The sequence below is a fragment of the Lampris incognitus genome, chromosome 13, assembly GCF_029633865.1.
Source record: "Lampris incognitus isolate fLamInc1 chromosome 13, fLamInc1.hap2, whole genome shotgun sequence".
NCBI classification, from domain to species: Eukaryota; Metazoa; Chordata; class Actinopteri; order Lampriformes; family Lampridae; genus Lampris; species Lampris incognitus.
In genome coordinates, this window is record NC_079223.1 from 8,938,497 (window position 1) to 8,955,238 (window position 16,742).

The window sequence follows — 16,742 nt, forward strand, 5'->3', positions numbered from 1 at the left end:
GTCTTGAAAGCAGGACATAAAACTTTTTTTTTTTTACGGATAACATGTTTTTGAAGGCACAGCATACATTCACAACACACAAACATGATTTACAAGTTTTATCTGTGTTTAAAGAGTAAGTTTAAGGCTCTTAGTTTAATTCTGTGTTACCTGTAAATGTGACTCCTAAAACAACACACTGCAAGAGTAACATTAAGTTCAGAAGTAAGCTGAAGGGATTTCATGCTGAATTCAGTAAAGTGGGCCGTTTCTTAATGCAATGACAATACCATGTAAAACAGGTCAGGATTGAACTTCAGGTTCAATAAGTGAAAAGGCTGAAAATAGAATTAACTCAGACAAGACCAGCTGTACCTAAAAAGAAACATTTGCCACAAACTATGGGGCAAATATTTATTTTTATGCATAGAAGGTATTGTCTGTACTGCCACCTACAGTTGTAAAGAAAAAGTGTCTTCAAGTTGTGTCATTTTGTTTTCATTAAATCAGAAAAAATGGAAACATGAATGTAAACATAAGCACTGAATAGGACTAAACTTATGTATTTCAAAGCACTGCATTTACAAAAACAAAAATGTTTACGCTATTTCACAATCTCTACAGAAATACGCTCACAAAGATTCATGACAGCAGTGGTTGAAGTGGTGGTTCTAACGAAAAGTTGACGTGCACTCAAAGACAGCACAACAAACATTAAGGCAGTATAAAATCAGTTAGTACAATTAACATTTCAGCTAGTGTTACCTCATGCTTTCTGACCCATGCTGTTTATAATTGAGGTTAAAAGTCTATAGCATAATGACTGCTTAATAAGTAATTTTGCATAGTTTCTATGGTACAGGCATTAAGTAATCACCTTGGTTGGCCCTCTTTCCATTAGACACAATACTACAGGTATACTGAGGTGGGATGTGCAAGAAGGGTCGTTTACAAACGGCAAGCTAAGGCTTAGTGTTTCATGGGCTCCGGGGTCATGGCACCTATCAGGACACCGTAGCAATATTTTTACATTCCTCATCTGATGAAGAAGGTCCTCTTCAACCACACATGGTCATGTACAACCACTAAAAGTTGGAAAAACAACATGGCGTTTATATGGACAGAGGAGATTGGCACATCTACCAAATATGACTTGAACATATGACTCACCTCTGTGATATTCATCTCTGCTACTCCCGTTCCATCCTTGTCAAGTTGGCGGAAAAATCCTATTTACAACAATTTAACATGATTATTTTCTAATTTGATTATATTGTAATATCCATCCATTATCCAAACAGCTTATCCTGCTCTCAAGGTCGCGGGGATGCTGGAGCCTATCCCAGTAGTCATTGGGCTGCAGGCGGGGAAGACAACCCGGACAGGCCGCCAGTCCATCACAGGCCCGACACACACACACACACACACACACATTCACACCTAGGGACAATTTAGTATGGCCGATTCACCTGACCTACATGTTTTTGGACTGTCAAGAGCAAATAACTATAGTACTTGTGGGTTATAACAAATATATTGTGCAGTTTTCAATAGTCTTAGCAGCTTTTTGTTTGCAAATGCATTCAATTTGCATAGTTTCTTGGGAAACAATACTCACTAAACATGGCCTCAAGTTTAACCAAGCAGCAGATGAAGTTATCAAAGTCAATAAGCTCGTTCTCGGCATAACGGGCCACCAGGATCTGGTTCAGTCTGTTGTTCAGTTTAAAACCTGTAAACAAAGTAAAATCAAAAAGGATTAGACTTCTATATGTATGTATGTATGTGTCTGAGTATGTGTGTGTGAACGCTCAAAAACATTGTACCTGTCGCCTCCACAGCGAGACGCATCTCGTATGAGCTCATAGCCCCTGACTTGTCGAGGTCAAACTGTCTAAAAACGACCTGACAACAAAGACAGGCATAGACACAGAAATATAGACGAAAACAAAGAATTTAAAACTGCACACATTCAATTTGAGATACTCACCAGCCACTTTCGGATCTTGTTCCACAGGATCTGAAACTCCACCAAGCCTAGACGGGCACTGCCATCCTTCTGGGTGTCATTTTGTCAAGGTATAACCTGGACACAATTGTCACTAATAAAGTGATAGTTAACATTGTACTGTGTTGCGTTTCCTCTATTCATACCTGACAGCTACAGGTTGGAGGATACATCCATGAGGTTGACCATAGTCCTACAGCACTCCATGCTGAAGCCATCAGTCTTCAGATCTTTATCTGAAATAACAAAAGCATGGTTTCTAAAAAAAACACACGAGTACATCAACAGTGGAATGTAATACAGTAATAACAAAAAGGAAGCAATACAAATTGTACTAAAGATACAAATAACTCACGCCGACACACAACTCTGTTCAATATGGTCCTAAGCTCCCAAACAGAAATCTCCATATCCTGCAAAACACAGAAGAGAAGAGGTCAATATAAACAGAAGCTGAATTGAATTTAAGTGAGATGGGCTCAATTCTAAAAACTTACCTCTCCTGCTAACTGAGCAAACATGGACCTAAAAGATTCATCGATGTCATCTTCAGTTATATCCTCCTGTGGACAAAAAAGCAATAGGAACATGAAGCATCCATGTGAAATCTATACTGATCAAATGCTGGTTGGTCATTCACTCAACACTACCTTGTGAAATCTGATGACTTGTCCATTGTGATTTTTCCTTTTTGGAATTGTCCCCCTTTTTCTCCCCAGTTGTATCCGGCCAATTACCCCAATCTTCCGAGCCGTCCCGGTCGCTGCTCCACCTCCTCTGCTGATCCAGAGAGGGCTACAGACTACCACATGCCTCCTCCGATACACGTGGAGTCGCCAGCCGCTTCTTTTCACCTGACAGTGAGGTGTTTCACCAAGGGGAGGTAGTGCGTGGGAGGATCACGCTATTCCCCCCAGTTCCCCCTCCTTCCCCTGAACAGGCACCCCGACCGACCAGAGGAGGTGCTAGTGCAGCGACCAGGACACATACCCACATCCGGCTTTCAGCAGACGCGGCCAATTGTGTCTGTAGGGATGCCTGACCAAGCTGGAGGTAACACAGGATCCCTGTGTTGGTAGGCAACGGAATAGGCCGCTACGCTACCCAGACGCCCACTCTGTAATTTTATATTTTAAATCATAAACCTACCTCATCACTCAAATCAGCAGAAATTTCATCATCGAGCTCTCTGGAACAAGAATACATATATTATGTTAGCATGAGCTTTTGGTTTGGCCACAGGTAAACACACACACACACACACACACACTCTGCACATGAATTAATTTGTATAATCACACATTTAGACACATACTCGGTTTCTGATTGCTTCTCAGTGAAGACCCTGAGGACAAAGTCGGCCTCTTTATTGGGATCGAAGGTTGAGGGAACGATGAGGTACTCCCCAGCAGGCAGGCGAAGACGAGTGCTCACCTCTCGCAGATTAATGAAGGTCTCGGAGCGAGCACAGGATGAATGGTTCAGAAAGAAGTTTTTCTTCAAGTGGACATTTTGGCAGCCCTTGTACTGTGGGCATTAAAACGACAAAATGTGGATTGAAATGTCCCCAAACACAGTTGCACAAATCAGTGACAAAGTTAAAAAGATGAAACGGGCCATATTTTAAGTAAGAATATTACATATGCCAAGATAGATTTGTTTTTTTTTTAATGAAAGTACTTGGTGTTGTGACTTACCTCTTCTGGAATCTGTACAAAAGATGAAGAAAGAAAAAAAGAGAGAGGGGGGGGGTGAGAATGAATAAATGCGATCTTCAGTGAGATTAAGAAAAACAATGCAGGAAAAAGGATGAATGACTCAGCGGGTCGTCAAGGCGGCCCAGCATATCACCGGTACCCAGCTCCCAGCCATAAAAGACAATCACAAAGGCTGCTTTCGAAGGGGTCTCGGCATCAGCAGAGATCCCACCCACCCCAACCATGGACTGTTCTCCCCCCTGTGCCCTGGGAGGCGCTACAGGTGCCTCAGAGCCCGCACTACCAGGCTCAAAAACAGCTTCTTTCCCCAAGCTGTTACCCACCTCAACCTGGCTACCCACTGAATGTAAATATGTTTATACTCGTGCTCTTTTTTTTTTTAACTTATCTTTAGCTTTTAGTCTTCATCTGTATATATCTTATACTATGTTTGCTATGTTTGTCTATGTCTGTCTTGCACTGTTTGGCGAAGCCGCAGCCCTTGTTTCATTTTAAACATGTGCCTGCACATTGTTTTTAATGACAATAAATTTAATTGAATTGAACTGAGTTGAATTGAGTTGAATTTACCTCATATTTAGTAAGAAGTGCCAAATATGCACTCCCCTCACCTCGTAGATAGCAAATCCAATAGTGTGCATATCTTGACCTTGGCGACGATATCTCCGCCGGTCTTTTTGCATAAGAGCCACTAGGAAACTGCATGCCTCCTCATCATCCTCTGGGTCATCATCTTCCTCCAACAGAGTGATCTTATACTGAGGGTTGATCCAAAATGTGTCTGTGCAGGCGGATCATTTGTCTGGGTTAGAAAGTTTGCCGTTCACAGAGACATTATATAGGCTAGAAAATGTTTGTAGTGAGGTTAATAGAATCTGTTATTTGGAGTCACACGAAACCTTCGTGTGCACAGATCTCATCTCATCATCAGCCGCTTCTCCGGGGTCGGGTCGCGGTGCCAGCAAGCTAAGTAGGGCACTCAAGACATCCCTCTCCCCAGCAACGCCCTCCAGCTCCTCCTGGGGGATCCCAAGGTGTTCCTAGGCCAGATTGGACATGTAGTCCCTCCAGCGAGTTCTGGGTCTACTCCGGGGTCTCCTCCCAGTCGGGCGGGCCCAGAAAACCTGGAAGATGCCCAGGAGGCATCCTAATCAGATGCCTGAACCACCTCAACTGGCTCCTTTTACACGAAGGAGCAGCAGCTCTACTCTGACCTCCCACCGATGTCCGAGCTCCTCACCTTATCTCTAAGGCTTAGCCCAGACACCCTACAGAGGAAACTCATTTCAGCTGCTTGTATCCGCAATCTCACCCTTGCAGTCACTACCTAAAGCTCATGACCATAGGTGAGAGTTGGCTCAGCTCCTTCTTCATCACAACAGTCCGGTACAATGTCCGCATTACTGCTGATGCTGCACCAATCCGCCTGTCAATCTCCCACTCCATCCTACCCTCACTCGTGAACAAGACCCCGAGATACTTGAACTCCTTTACTTGAGGCAACAAATCATCCCCAACCCAGAGGGAGCAATCCACCATTTTCCAGTAGAGAACCATGGCCTCAGACTTGGAGGTGCTGACTCTCATCCCTGCCATTTCACACTCCGCTGCAAAATGCCCCAGTGCGTGCTGGAGGTCACGTTCTGATGAAGCCAGCAAAACCACATCATCTGCGAAGAGCAGAGATGCAATTCTGAGGTTCCCAAAACGGACACACTCTTCACCTTGGGTGCCCCTTGAGATCCTGTCCATGAATATCACAAACAGAATCAGAGACAAGGGACAACCTTGGCGGAGTCCGACACCCACCGAAAACTTGTTTGACTTTGTGTCGAGAATGTGGACACAGCTCTCACTTTGGTTATACAAGGACTGGATGGCTTGTAGCAACTGCCCCGCTACCCCATACTCCCACAGTACCCCCCACAGAGTCCCCCGGGGTACACGGTCATAAGCCTTCTCCAAGTCCACAAAACACATGTAGACTGGCTGGTCAAACTCCCATGCCTCCCTCAGCACTTCCCATGGGTAAAGAGTTGGTCCACTGCTTCACGGCCAGGACGGAATCCGCATTGTTCCTCCTGGATCCGAGGTCCGACAATCGGTCGGAGCCTCCTTTCGAGCACCCTAGAGTAGACTTTCCCAGGGAGGCTGAGCAGTGTGATGCCCCAATATTTGGAGCACACCCTCCGGTCCCCTTTTTTAAATATGGGAACCACCACCCCAGTCTGCCACTCCACAGGTACTGTCCCCGACCTCCACACGACACTGAAGAGGCGTGTCAGCCAAGACAGCCCAACAATGTCCAGAGCCTTCAGCATCTCAGGGCGAATCTCATCCACACATGGTGCCTTGCCACCGAGGAGCTTCTTAACTACCTCAGAGACCTCTGCCAGGGATATGGGTGGGGCTTCCCCTGAATCTTCAGACTCTACCTCCTCTACAGAGGATGTAGTCACATAGATACACAGATCTGTTCTTAAAAAGTAAGAACTGTTACAGAAATTTTGTGGCGTTCACTATTTTAGTCTTATTTTGGACTTGATTGTTGATAAAATCAAAATTTAACAGTGGCGACTCCACTTTGAACACAGACTTGTAGCACACAACAAGAACAGTGAAGGCTCATAATTTGTCTAATGCACAGAAAGACAATTTTTCATACTGGAGAATACAAAAAAATAGGATTTATTTATTCAGGCCCTAATGCATAAATGTCACAGTCCTACACATAAACACTGCAGAATCACATTTAGACTTTTTAGGATTATTTTGTTGAATTAAAAAAACATTTGAATTGATGCAGAAATGTTATTGGCACCAATTAGACCATACTTTGAGAAATAACTCCTTTCCTTATTGTCACTTCTGACAGCAGCACTTACCAGCATGTACTGATATAAAGGTAATGCGTGATATGCTGTTCAAATTCCTCCACATTTTTTTTTTTTGCACACAACACTGACGTGTCCGTATGTGGTCTTTTTCAAGGCATTAACTAACTAAGCTAATAGTTCAACAGCACACACACACATTCAGTTTAAGAGATAGCGGCATTCCACATTCTAGGCACAAGTGTAAGAACAAATGTGGGCAGTTAAGGAAATTTTGTGAATCTGTTGTTGATCTTTTTACTTCTCGTAAAAAGTTTAACAGATCTTTAAAGAGTAACTAAACCCTTTACCGTTTTAGTGAGTTAGCTGACATCTGCAGGTAAAAACCATGTAAAGGTCATCAGGCTGGTGTTGGTACTCTGTGATTTTATCATACCAGGATTAACACAGCTGGGGCAAAAACATTTATAATGGCTCTGTTGGCTGTAGGTGTACCAAAGAATCAGCATTGACAGTATTATGGACAATTGTTTGTGCTGGCTCTATCTATCTATCTATCTATCTATCTATCTATCTATCTATCTATCTATCTATCTGTCTATCTGTCTGTCTGTCTGTCTGTCTGTCTGTCTGTCTGTCTGTCTGTCTATCTATCTATCTATCTATCTATCTATCTGTCTGTCTGTCTGTCTGTCTGTGCTGATAGATGTGCTGGTATGCTAAATCAAACAGACCCATTATTAGTAATGTTATTATCTGCAGCTGTGTTCATCCTGCTGTGCTAACATCACAGAGTACTAAGACCAGCCTGGCATGTTTTTAACCTTTACATGGTTTTCAACCTGTAGATGTAAGCAAACTCCCTTAAAACGGTCTAGGGTTTAGTTACTCTTAAAGAAAAGTAAAGAAGAAACTTAAAAAAAATGTTCTTCCATGAAGCCCATTGGGTTACTTCAGTAGGTAAAGTGGTATAACTGTGACTCACTGGGATGGTTTCTGCAGCCCCCAGCCGTGCTGCCTCTCCTCCATGTGCCATGGAACTTGATGGTGTTCCAGTAGCTAAGGCCATCCTCACTCAGAGCATCAGGAGTCAGATTACAGATCTCTAAACGGGAAAACTGCCGCAAGAACTCATTGAAGGACATCCTAGATAATGAGAACAACATACGCATAGGTAATAACCGTAGGCGCGATCCCTGTGTAGTGCCTAAGTGTGCAGGTCATCACACACAGGTGACGTCTTACCAAAACTCCCCGTCTTCCATTTGAAGATGCAGATCTTCGCGTTCAGATGGGTCAATCTCATCCCATTCAGGAGAGCTGAGCAACAATAGGGAAACAATAATGAATTTTTAATCTGTCCGAGACAGAGTGACTGGCAATAAAAGAGAATTTTATTTAGACAGGAGCCTCATGGATCTAGGAAAGGCTTTGTTTGGAAAATATTGGTATTTGCTATGGTTTGGTGCGCTCACTTGTCACTCCAGGCACCAGTCCACTCCACCTGGCCCCAGGGGTTACGTACACGGATTAGTCTCTCCATCTGGCCACGGAAATCTACCTACATAATCCAGGAGAGACGAGCAACTTAGTCTCACAGATATCATGAATAGCGATGAATGGAATTTATCAGAAAGTGTGCGCAGACCTGCTTAAGACCTGTGACTGAGTAGGCATGGCCCTTCACAAGCTTCTTGAATGTGACGGACTCCATGTCAAAGGCACTGGTGATCTGTTTTTCAAAAGGAAAACATGATCAGCATAGCTCAATAAAAACAATACATGGCAGCAGCAAACTGAAATGCTTTTTACTTTAGTCGAGCTTTTTGGGAATGGAGGGAAAACCTCGGCTTTATAGCCATCAACCAAAGCACTAATGAATGAGCTCATGAGAATGATGTGGAACTTCCTAGCTTGAGCATGAATAAATCAGCAACAGGGTGGAGCCGTTCAACACGTTCTTGGCATACGCCCTCTCTAGCAGATGCTGGAAATGCTTTTAATGTAATCAGGCTTTTTATGATGGAGGAACATTGATCGGTGTGTTTTGGTCATTTGCCGAGGCACTTACGTCAATGGAACAGCCCAGCAGGGAGCCTCTCTCCAGGGCTTTGGCAATTATCCTGTGCAGGTCTCTGGGAGCTTTGCGAAGCTCATACATCTCAGACACACCGCCTGTAAAGTCCTCAAAACCTTCAGTGGTACTGCCTCCAGACAGAGCCTCATAGGAGCCATTCAGCCTGCCACCATGCACAAAAAACAAAAACAAAAAACGGTTCGGTTAGTATTCCATCAGCCACAGCATTTGTCTGTGGGTTCATGGGAGAGAGAGACATTTAGAGTTTCGTGGCATGAGCAATTTAGAGTAGAGTTGAATAATTTAGCGACAAAGTGAAGCCTTTCACTACTTACTTGGCATACGCCTTCTCTAGAAGAGCGCTCCAGAATTCATTGCCCTCAGCAGAATGAACAAACATAAGCTCTCCATCTTTAACTGGCAATCTGTCATCAATCACAATATCTACCCATTCTCCAAACTGCCAGAACTGCATGACAAAGCAAAATGAAACATTAATACGATATGAGGTGCAATCATCTCGATAGCTAAAGCACAATGTGATTCAATGCCAGAAGACGATCTGTGAGTACCTGGAAATGGAATATTCCAGCATAGTCATCTTGAAAGGACTGACCATGAGGAACAACCCGGTGAAGAAGCTTCTCATTCAGTGTCAGGGATCCAATGGCTGCCAAAAGCCAACAGTCCCCTGCAAACGAGAGGGAGTGAGAGAGAGGAACAGAGAGACAGAGAGACAGAGAGAGAGGTGCTCAAACACCAAAATACCCCTATCCATCTTCTTCTTTTGGCTTGTTCCCTGTTTCCCAGGGGTCGCCACAGCAGATTTGATAGTTTCTATCGGTACCCTGTAAGGGCACAGCACCGATGGTGGTCATTGTTAAGCCGGGCCTTGACCGATCCGGTATGGTCTTGTCAAGCCGCATAATGATTTGGCAAAATTTTAAGTCGGATGCTTTTCCTGACACAACCACTCACCCTTTGTGTAAAATACCACTATTCATATTTAGGTAAAAAACACAAGATTTTCAGATCAAAGAAAGAAAGCATTTTTATTAAGGGCACATTTGATTTTTCAGTTAACACAACTTCAGGCTGATTCTGTTGAAGCAGGATAAATGTCAAGCTAAAATATCTAAGAACAGTCACTCCTTACAAGAACTGTTAATAAAAAATGCCCTGCTATTCTCACACGACTTTTTACATATAATAACAACAACGATGATGATGATAACAGTAATAATAATTTCTAGTAATATTACACATCTTGTGAAGCCTTTGTTAATAACTTTCATTATTCTACGCCCGCATCATGACCCGGGTACTTCCGGCTCACTTCATTTTCACCTTGTTCAGACAGACGCGGAATGATTTTTTTTCCCCACAAAAATAAAACTGGCCAATAAGGACTCACCTAGTGCGCCCTGACAGACATCTGTTCTGGTAGCGCCATCCAGGATGAACTGAGGGTCATCGGTCAGTTCCTACAGGAAATGAAAGGTCCCAGTTAAAACTCTATATTGCAGAAAGGCAAAGAATTTATCACACTTTCAATGACCATGTGATTTTATACTTTATTTCAAATAGAAATCAAATCAAGTCAACAAATTTTAGGCTCCACCCACCACATATTCCTACATATTCGTATGTCAACAGTCTGTGCCCACGAAGTAAACAAATAGTTGAGCAAGGGAGTGGTCTGAGAAATGCCATAAGGTACCAACAGCTGCAAGGGTCCAGGGGCAGAGAGGTTCCTGTCCCTACTTGTCCTAGTCCGTCCCAGACTGCAGACATGGCATCTCAGCTACACAACCGTCTGACTGACAGGCTGCTGTGTAAAAGTGTCCTGAGGTAGATTGGAAGACCATGACCTCAACAACCCCAACCTAAAGCCCCATGCACAAGCAAGCTCTGCAATAGTGTGATTTCAGGCAGGAGGCGTGTCCAGTGAGATAATTTCCCTTATTTTCTAGGACTAGGTCTTGTGGGTTTTGAAAAGGCACCCGTTTATAAAATGTGTGCACAAAAATGTGATTTGAAAAGCAACCATCATTTAAGTTGCCACAAGGAGTTTTATCTATTATGCACACCCCTGTGGACAAAAGCGGTAGTGTTTCGCAGAGGCATGATTTGATTTTGCAAAGAGCTACGTCCACCTTCGGATAGCTCATTCGTTTTGTTTTAAAGAGGAGAGTGAGAGATGCAGTGGCGTTTAGGAAAAAGACCTGTTTGGAAGATATAAAGCAATGAGGTAACGGCGTCTCTAACCGTGTTAACGTGTCCTGGAAACACTAAATCGTTTCATCAGATTTCGCAGGGAACCAGTTATGGAATCATTACATCCTATATGTGAAGCACTCTGTGACTGTGTGTTTTTAAAAGTGCTATATAAATAGTTATTATTGTTATTAAACAACAAAATCTTCCCACTGATGTACTCATTTGCTTATTTTGGTCACATTAAAATTAAATTGAGACGGTAAGTGAAAAACTCGTTGCAGCAGTTTTAAAAATAGACCTTCTTCTTTAACTTAACCCGTCAGTTTCTCACCGTGGGCCTCATCCATTCCACATCCCTGGTCTTCGAGGAGTAAGGGGCCAGTTCCTTAAAGCCAAGGGTAGGAGGCTCAGCAGGGAAACAAGGGTCTTCAAACAGGCAGCCAACCTCCAGGCACTCCTGCTTCAGGAGCTCATAGTCCTGGTTTGAGAAGGGTACCGCATGCTCCTTGGAGCCCATGCCCTCTGCCCGTAGCCTGTTAGCGAATATGCTTGCTGAAATCCCTCCGACTGGGTACATACTGGAGCAAGATAAAAATACAGGTCTGGCTGTGGGTGCATAATATAGACTATAAATAGCCTCAAGTTAAACAGCCGCACGCTCCGGCCTTCACGCTGGTGAGCAACAATCAGATTTAGCTTGCTCACGCTGCTTCACAATTGGATTTGTCTACCCTTCTATTCTGGTCTACGACCAGTTAGCTCCTTCGTTAGCCTGCTAGCTCGATTCTAACACATAAAGCACCACTTTAAAGTTATTTAAAACAAAAACCAATTAAGGCAGCACATACAGACAGTGATCAGGGACACTTGTAATGACATGACTTGCCAAGTGGCTAGTTGGCTTATTACCAACTGGCTGGCTAACTGCCAGTTGACTTGTGTTATTGGCCGGGACGTAACAGCGTAATATCCAAATCTGAACCTAGGGAAGCGTTGCTGTGACAACGGAAAGTTTGGCGTATTAGAAATAGACACAACTAAAAGCCCAGCATGGATTTAATGAAAACACTGAGAGTGTGGCAGAACGGTGACTCAAATAGGTGAGAAAAGAACACCACACCACGATAATTAGACAATGAACCTTAAATCAGTTTATGGAATAACACAAAGAGTTGAAAACATGATACCTTGTGTCTATGAGCAGGCTGAGGGGGAAAATAGAAGAAAAAGGATTTGTGTTATTCACTGACACGGCAGCATCCGCAGAGACAGAAAACGACATGTTTAGAAACAATGTATGCTCTTGTCAGAGATGAGCCGCGTCGAAATTAGTGTAATGACCCGAGTAGTTTTGGCCGGAGGCGTGAGAGGAAAACCGGGGGACCCCGGAGAATTGAAGGTTTCCCTTCACTGCAGGCCTTCGCCTCCCCTCTCCCCGAGTCCTGCTTGGCTCGTTGTTGTTCCTGATCCGATGAGAGGGTCTAAGGACAGGATGTTGTGCTGCTGTTAAGCCCACTGAGGCAAATTTGTAATTTGTGATATTGGGCTGTACAAATAAAAATGATTTGATTTTATTTTCACTGGGAGGTTCCTACCGGACATTTCTGGTCATCTGGGGCAGAAGTATAAGCACAAGTGAAGACTGGCCGGTGGGTGGTCAACAGATGCCACTTGGTAACATGAACGACCCATTATTCCACCCCCACATGCTGGAAAGCCATTTTAATGAGCAAATCAATAACAGTAGCGAGTCTGGCGGACCTCAATGGCTCGAAGGGGGTGGGGGGGTGGGGGGCTACAGTGAAGGGAAAACAAACCAATTGTTTACATGCTATTTGTACTGGGCCCACGTCTGGGAGAGAAACGCAACACAACAGCCAAGGACAGTGTTTATAGGAGGCCCCTGGGGGAATGTGCCAGTGAGTGGTTCCTGCTGGCTAGAGAAGGATGTCTCTTTAATTCCCAGTCCGGGAAAAGCTGATCCGCGCAGTCCTGCAGTGAAGTCACCCAGAGGGTTTTTAACCCCAACAGCGCCCTAAAACAACCAAGGGCCTCTCGCTCACAATACTGCGGAGAAACCCGTCAGCGGGCGGGGGGAGGGGGTCCCACAGTGGGGTGGGGGGGGGGGGTCCCACCGGGGGGCCCACCCTATGCAGCCGAGTCTCAAACGTTGGCCATATTTGCTTGCGCACGCACGCGACTTCCCGGTTTGTATGAAGACGCATAAATGGCCCGCGTGCAGGGACGAGGCCGGGAGTCGCGCAGTCCCGTATCACGGCACCTGCTCGTGAGCCAAAATAGGCCCCGCTTTCTTTTGGCGCAACACCCGAAGTCCACTTCACTGACTTCCAAATCAAATCGACTGGATAAGTCCCCCCGCATTCCGTGATCGTATCGCAACGGCGGCGTCGGGCAAGAGTAAAGAGGGGTGCGCTGTTATTGCGGGAGAAGCGGGTCCGAAATTCTCGACAGCCCCGCCGCTCCCGTTGCGGCGGCGCACCGTTAGCCACGCGTCGCCGCGCGCGCTCTTTGCGGCGATTCCTGCAAATACGCGGAGACACTCACCGCTCCCGACGCGACGCGACGCTCCGGTCCCTGCGGGTGGAGTCAAGAGTCCCGAGCGTCCGGCCGCAGAGACGAATCTGCTGAGGGCTAAGCGGCGCAGGTCCAGATCACCGGCCGGCGCGACTCCACACTGCGGGAAGGACCAACCCCCCCCCGGAGGGGCGGGGCGGGGCGGACTCGTCCCAAAGTCGGCAGATATTATATAAAGCAGCGTTTCTCAACCGGGGGTCCGCGGACCCCTAGTGGTCCGTGGTATAATTGCAAGGGGTCCGTGAAAATAAAATGTCTTTAAAAAAAAAAGATCCTATGACATTTATAGAAATAGGATTATTTTACTCAAATGTGACTGAGACCTTTATCTACCTAAACTATAAAGGGTAACAGGACTTTTTTCTCGAATTACATCTGTTTCACAAGTGTCATTTATTGTATTTTAATAAGAGATCTCGCTCCCGTTTGCGTTGTTAAAAGTTACTGCATAAAAATTCTGTTGTTACATATATCTGAAAGTTACTGAATACATATTCTGTTTTGTTACATATATCTGAAAGTTACTGAATACATATTCTGTGTTGTTACATATATCTGAAAGTTACTGAATACATATTCTGTTTTGTTACATATATCTGAAAGTTACTGAATACATATTCTGTGTTGTTACATATATCTGAAAGTTACTGAATACATATTCTGTGTTGTTACATACATCTGAAAGTTACTGAATACATATTCTGTTTTGTTACATATATCTGAAAGTTACTGAATACATATTCTGTTTTGTTACATATATCTGAAAGTTACTGAATACATATTCTGTTTTGTTACATATATCTGAAAGTTACTGAATACATATTCTGTTTTGTTACATATATCTTAAAGTTACTGCATAAGAATTCTGTTTTGTTAACTATATCGAAGTTACAACTGAAAGCTCTTATTTTTGCCCCAAAGAGTGAATAAATGCTATAATGCAATTTAAAATGCAGTTTCTACTGTTTCTATCAAATTGCAACCCCCCTCCCCCAAGATCAGGTGGAGGGGTCCTCAGGGTAGATCAAAAATACGCAGGGGGTCCAGGACCCCAAAAAGGTTGAGAACCACTGCTCTATTCGGCTCGTAAGCACGACGTCACGACGCGACGTCACGTGTGGGCGGAGTTATACTTCCGGTGCCTTGGGGAATCTACCTGCATTATTTTCCACTCAAAACAATATGCCTGAACCCGTAAATATATTTACATTAACGTCTTTTTTTAAAGACGAACCTCTCAGGGTGAAAAAGGGTCTCAATGCTTTCAATTCAGATAGAGTTGTGAACGTAAATGTTTCAGGGGGCATTATAAAAGGCAAGGTACAGGCTTCCATGAAACAGAAAGTTTATCAGGTTGAGGTGAGTGAGCTAACAGGGTTAGCTAGCGTTAGCTTGGTAATGTTGGGTATTCTGGCTTCTGATGTTATATCCCACGTTTACTGGCGATTCATAAGCCTTGGATAAAGACTGCCAGTGCTTTATTTTGTCGGTAGATAATTGTTTTCCGACGTTTGACTTGTTAAAATAACCGACGTTCTTGGATCCAAGGCTAGCTTTTCATGTGTCTAGCTCCAGAATGGCTATGATCGTACATACTGTAACGCTGTAAAGGTTTAATGAATTTAAAATACATATTAGGAATTAATGAAATATAGACTTACATGTAAGATCACAGCCATTTTAGGGCTACCATGTGTGCTACGATCTGTTTCTTATTAACGTTATAGGCCACGTTGGATACAGGTCAGCTGGGCACCAGGAAATCTCTGGGCACCTTGATGTAAAATGTTCTATTTTGTCCAAAATGTTTGGAAACATGTAATATTAGAAGAATGGTCTTAACCACATGAACCCCAGCATTCATTTAGTCATCCTCAAACGAGTTTGCCAAGGGTTTTAATTAAATTTAATTAATCAAATTAATCAAATTTAAACCTTTGTGCGTATTTAAGGACTGTGGGGCACAACTCCTCACAGCTCTTGAACCATTCTTAGTCTGTTCCCTCCTAGACCAGTTTGCCATGTGTGACCCTACAGTAGCGCAAGGCTACAGACAACATAGCTCTCGGGATTCATGGGGTCACTCAAACCTCTCCACCACGTTAAGGTGATGGTTCGAGGAGAGCATAACATAATAACATAAAACACAAGACACTTAGTTAGAGCCCTGAAGGACTCTGTCCAACCATATGGGTTGGATAAGTGGTTAAGTAATGTAAAGTATACATGATGTGAACATGCACGGTACATCATTATCAGGCTTAATTTTACCCACGTGACCCAGTACTGGTCAGCTCCCAGTACAACAGCAGTAAACTGAAGTTGTACTGGTCAGGTCCCAGTACAACAATATTGCACTTTGGTTGTGGGTTGGTCAGCTCCAGTATCAGAATTATTTTAATACTGTTTTGCATGAAATACCCAATTTTACATTGAGGATTCGGATTTCCCTAGTGCCCATCTGAACTGCAACTCGATGTTCAGGTTTATAACATTATAAGCCATGTTACCTGGCTTTGCGAATAAAAAGCCACCCCCCTGGGCTAGTTGCTTATGTCTGGTAGGCACTGTGATGTCTAGGGTTGTTGTGAGGGTTAAGTTGTGTTTAATACAGGTACATGTAGAAAGTCAGAAAGTGAGCTACAGCACGTGCGAGTGCCCTATCGGCAAGGACAAGTGCCATCACATGGCAGCATTGCTGATTTGGGTAGAGAAAAATGTGTCCCGGACAGACGTGGAATGTATGTGGAAGAGGGCGAAGACACCAAAATCGGATGATATCGTTGCCAAGAGAGTGTCTGTGATGGCACCATCCACATCACAAGGTAAGTAATTGAAGTTAAATTGTTTAATTTGTAGTGTACATAGACAAGACCGACAGACCGACAAAGCCTGTCCGTCCCCGTTTTCCTTCCCAGCAATTCAGACTTCAACCATCGGGGGTTGGAGGGGATTGGAGGGGTTGTTTGGGGGAAGGGGGAGGTCTCCATGCATTTTTTCACAATTTTTTTCACATGTGAGTGAATGGGGCGACACAACTTTTGTCTAGCCCATTTTTGGAGTGTGGAGTTTGGATGTGGAAATATGTCAGATTTGGGGGGTTTTCTCCAGGTTTTTTTGTGTTGGTCCAATGCAAACAAAGTAAAGGAATACGTGAATACCAAAGAATTTGTAATTGTAACAATTTTCTGGGAGAAGTGGTGCATTACCTGACCGAAGTGCCGGGGCGACAAGACTTCTGTTAATGACTGTAGAGATAGGGTCTAAAATCAAAGTCCTCATATGTCACCCCTTGGTGTCATAGTACCTAG

The 16,742-nt window shown here is 44.0% G+C and overlaps 1 protein-coding gene across 1 annotated transcript; it reads right to left on the minus strand.

Annotated features, from left to right (window-relative positions):
* Positions 1-15: 15 nt before the first annotated feature.
* capn1a (calpain 1, (mu/I) large subunit a) lies at positions 16-13,528 on the minus strand. The gene is made up of 23 exons (XM_056292002.1): positions 13,402-13,528; positions 12,024-12,041; positions 11,168-11,414; positions 10,031-10,100; positions 9,189-9,307; positions 8,952-9,085; positions 8,611-8,779; positions 8,188-8,271; positions 8,015-8,100; positions 7,785-7,859; positions 7,525-7,685; positions 4,317-4,486; positions 3,685-3,696; positions 3,303-3,514; positions 3,137-3,176; positions 2,485-2,550; positions 2,343-2,400; positions 2,159-2,223; positions 1,970-2,038; positions 1,806-1,884; positions 1,598-1,711; positions 1,150-1,208; positions 16-1,064 (listed from the first exon to the last, which is right to left on the minus strand). The coding sequence occupies exons 3-23, from the start codon at positions 11,411-11,413 to the stop codon at positions 1,038-1,040; spliced, it is 2,115 nt and encodes a 704-aa protein (XP_056147977.1). The 5' UTR covers position 11,414; positions 12,024-12,041; positions 13,402-13,528; the 3' UTR covers positions 16-1,037.
* Between the last annotated feature and the right edge of the window lie 3,214 nt (positions 13,529-16,742).

Coding starts and splice junctions, on each gene's coding strand:
- capn1a (XM_056292002.1), bottom strand. CDS start 11,413: ATGTACCCAGTCGGAGGGATTTCAGCAAGCATATTCGCTAACAGGCTA. Junction 8,272..8,610: donor TGCTGGGCTGTTCCATTGAC/GTAAGTGCCTCG, acceptor TTTGAAAAACAG/ATCACCAGTGCCTTTGACAT. Junction 3,177..3,302: donor GAGAAGCAATCAGAAACCGA/GTATGTGTCTAA, acceptor TTCTTGTTCCAG/AGAGCTCGATGATGAAATTT.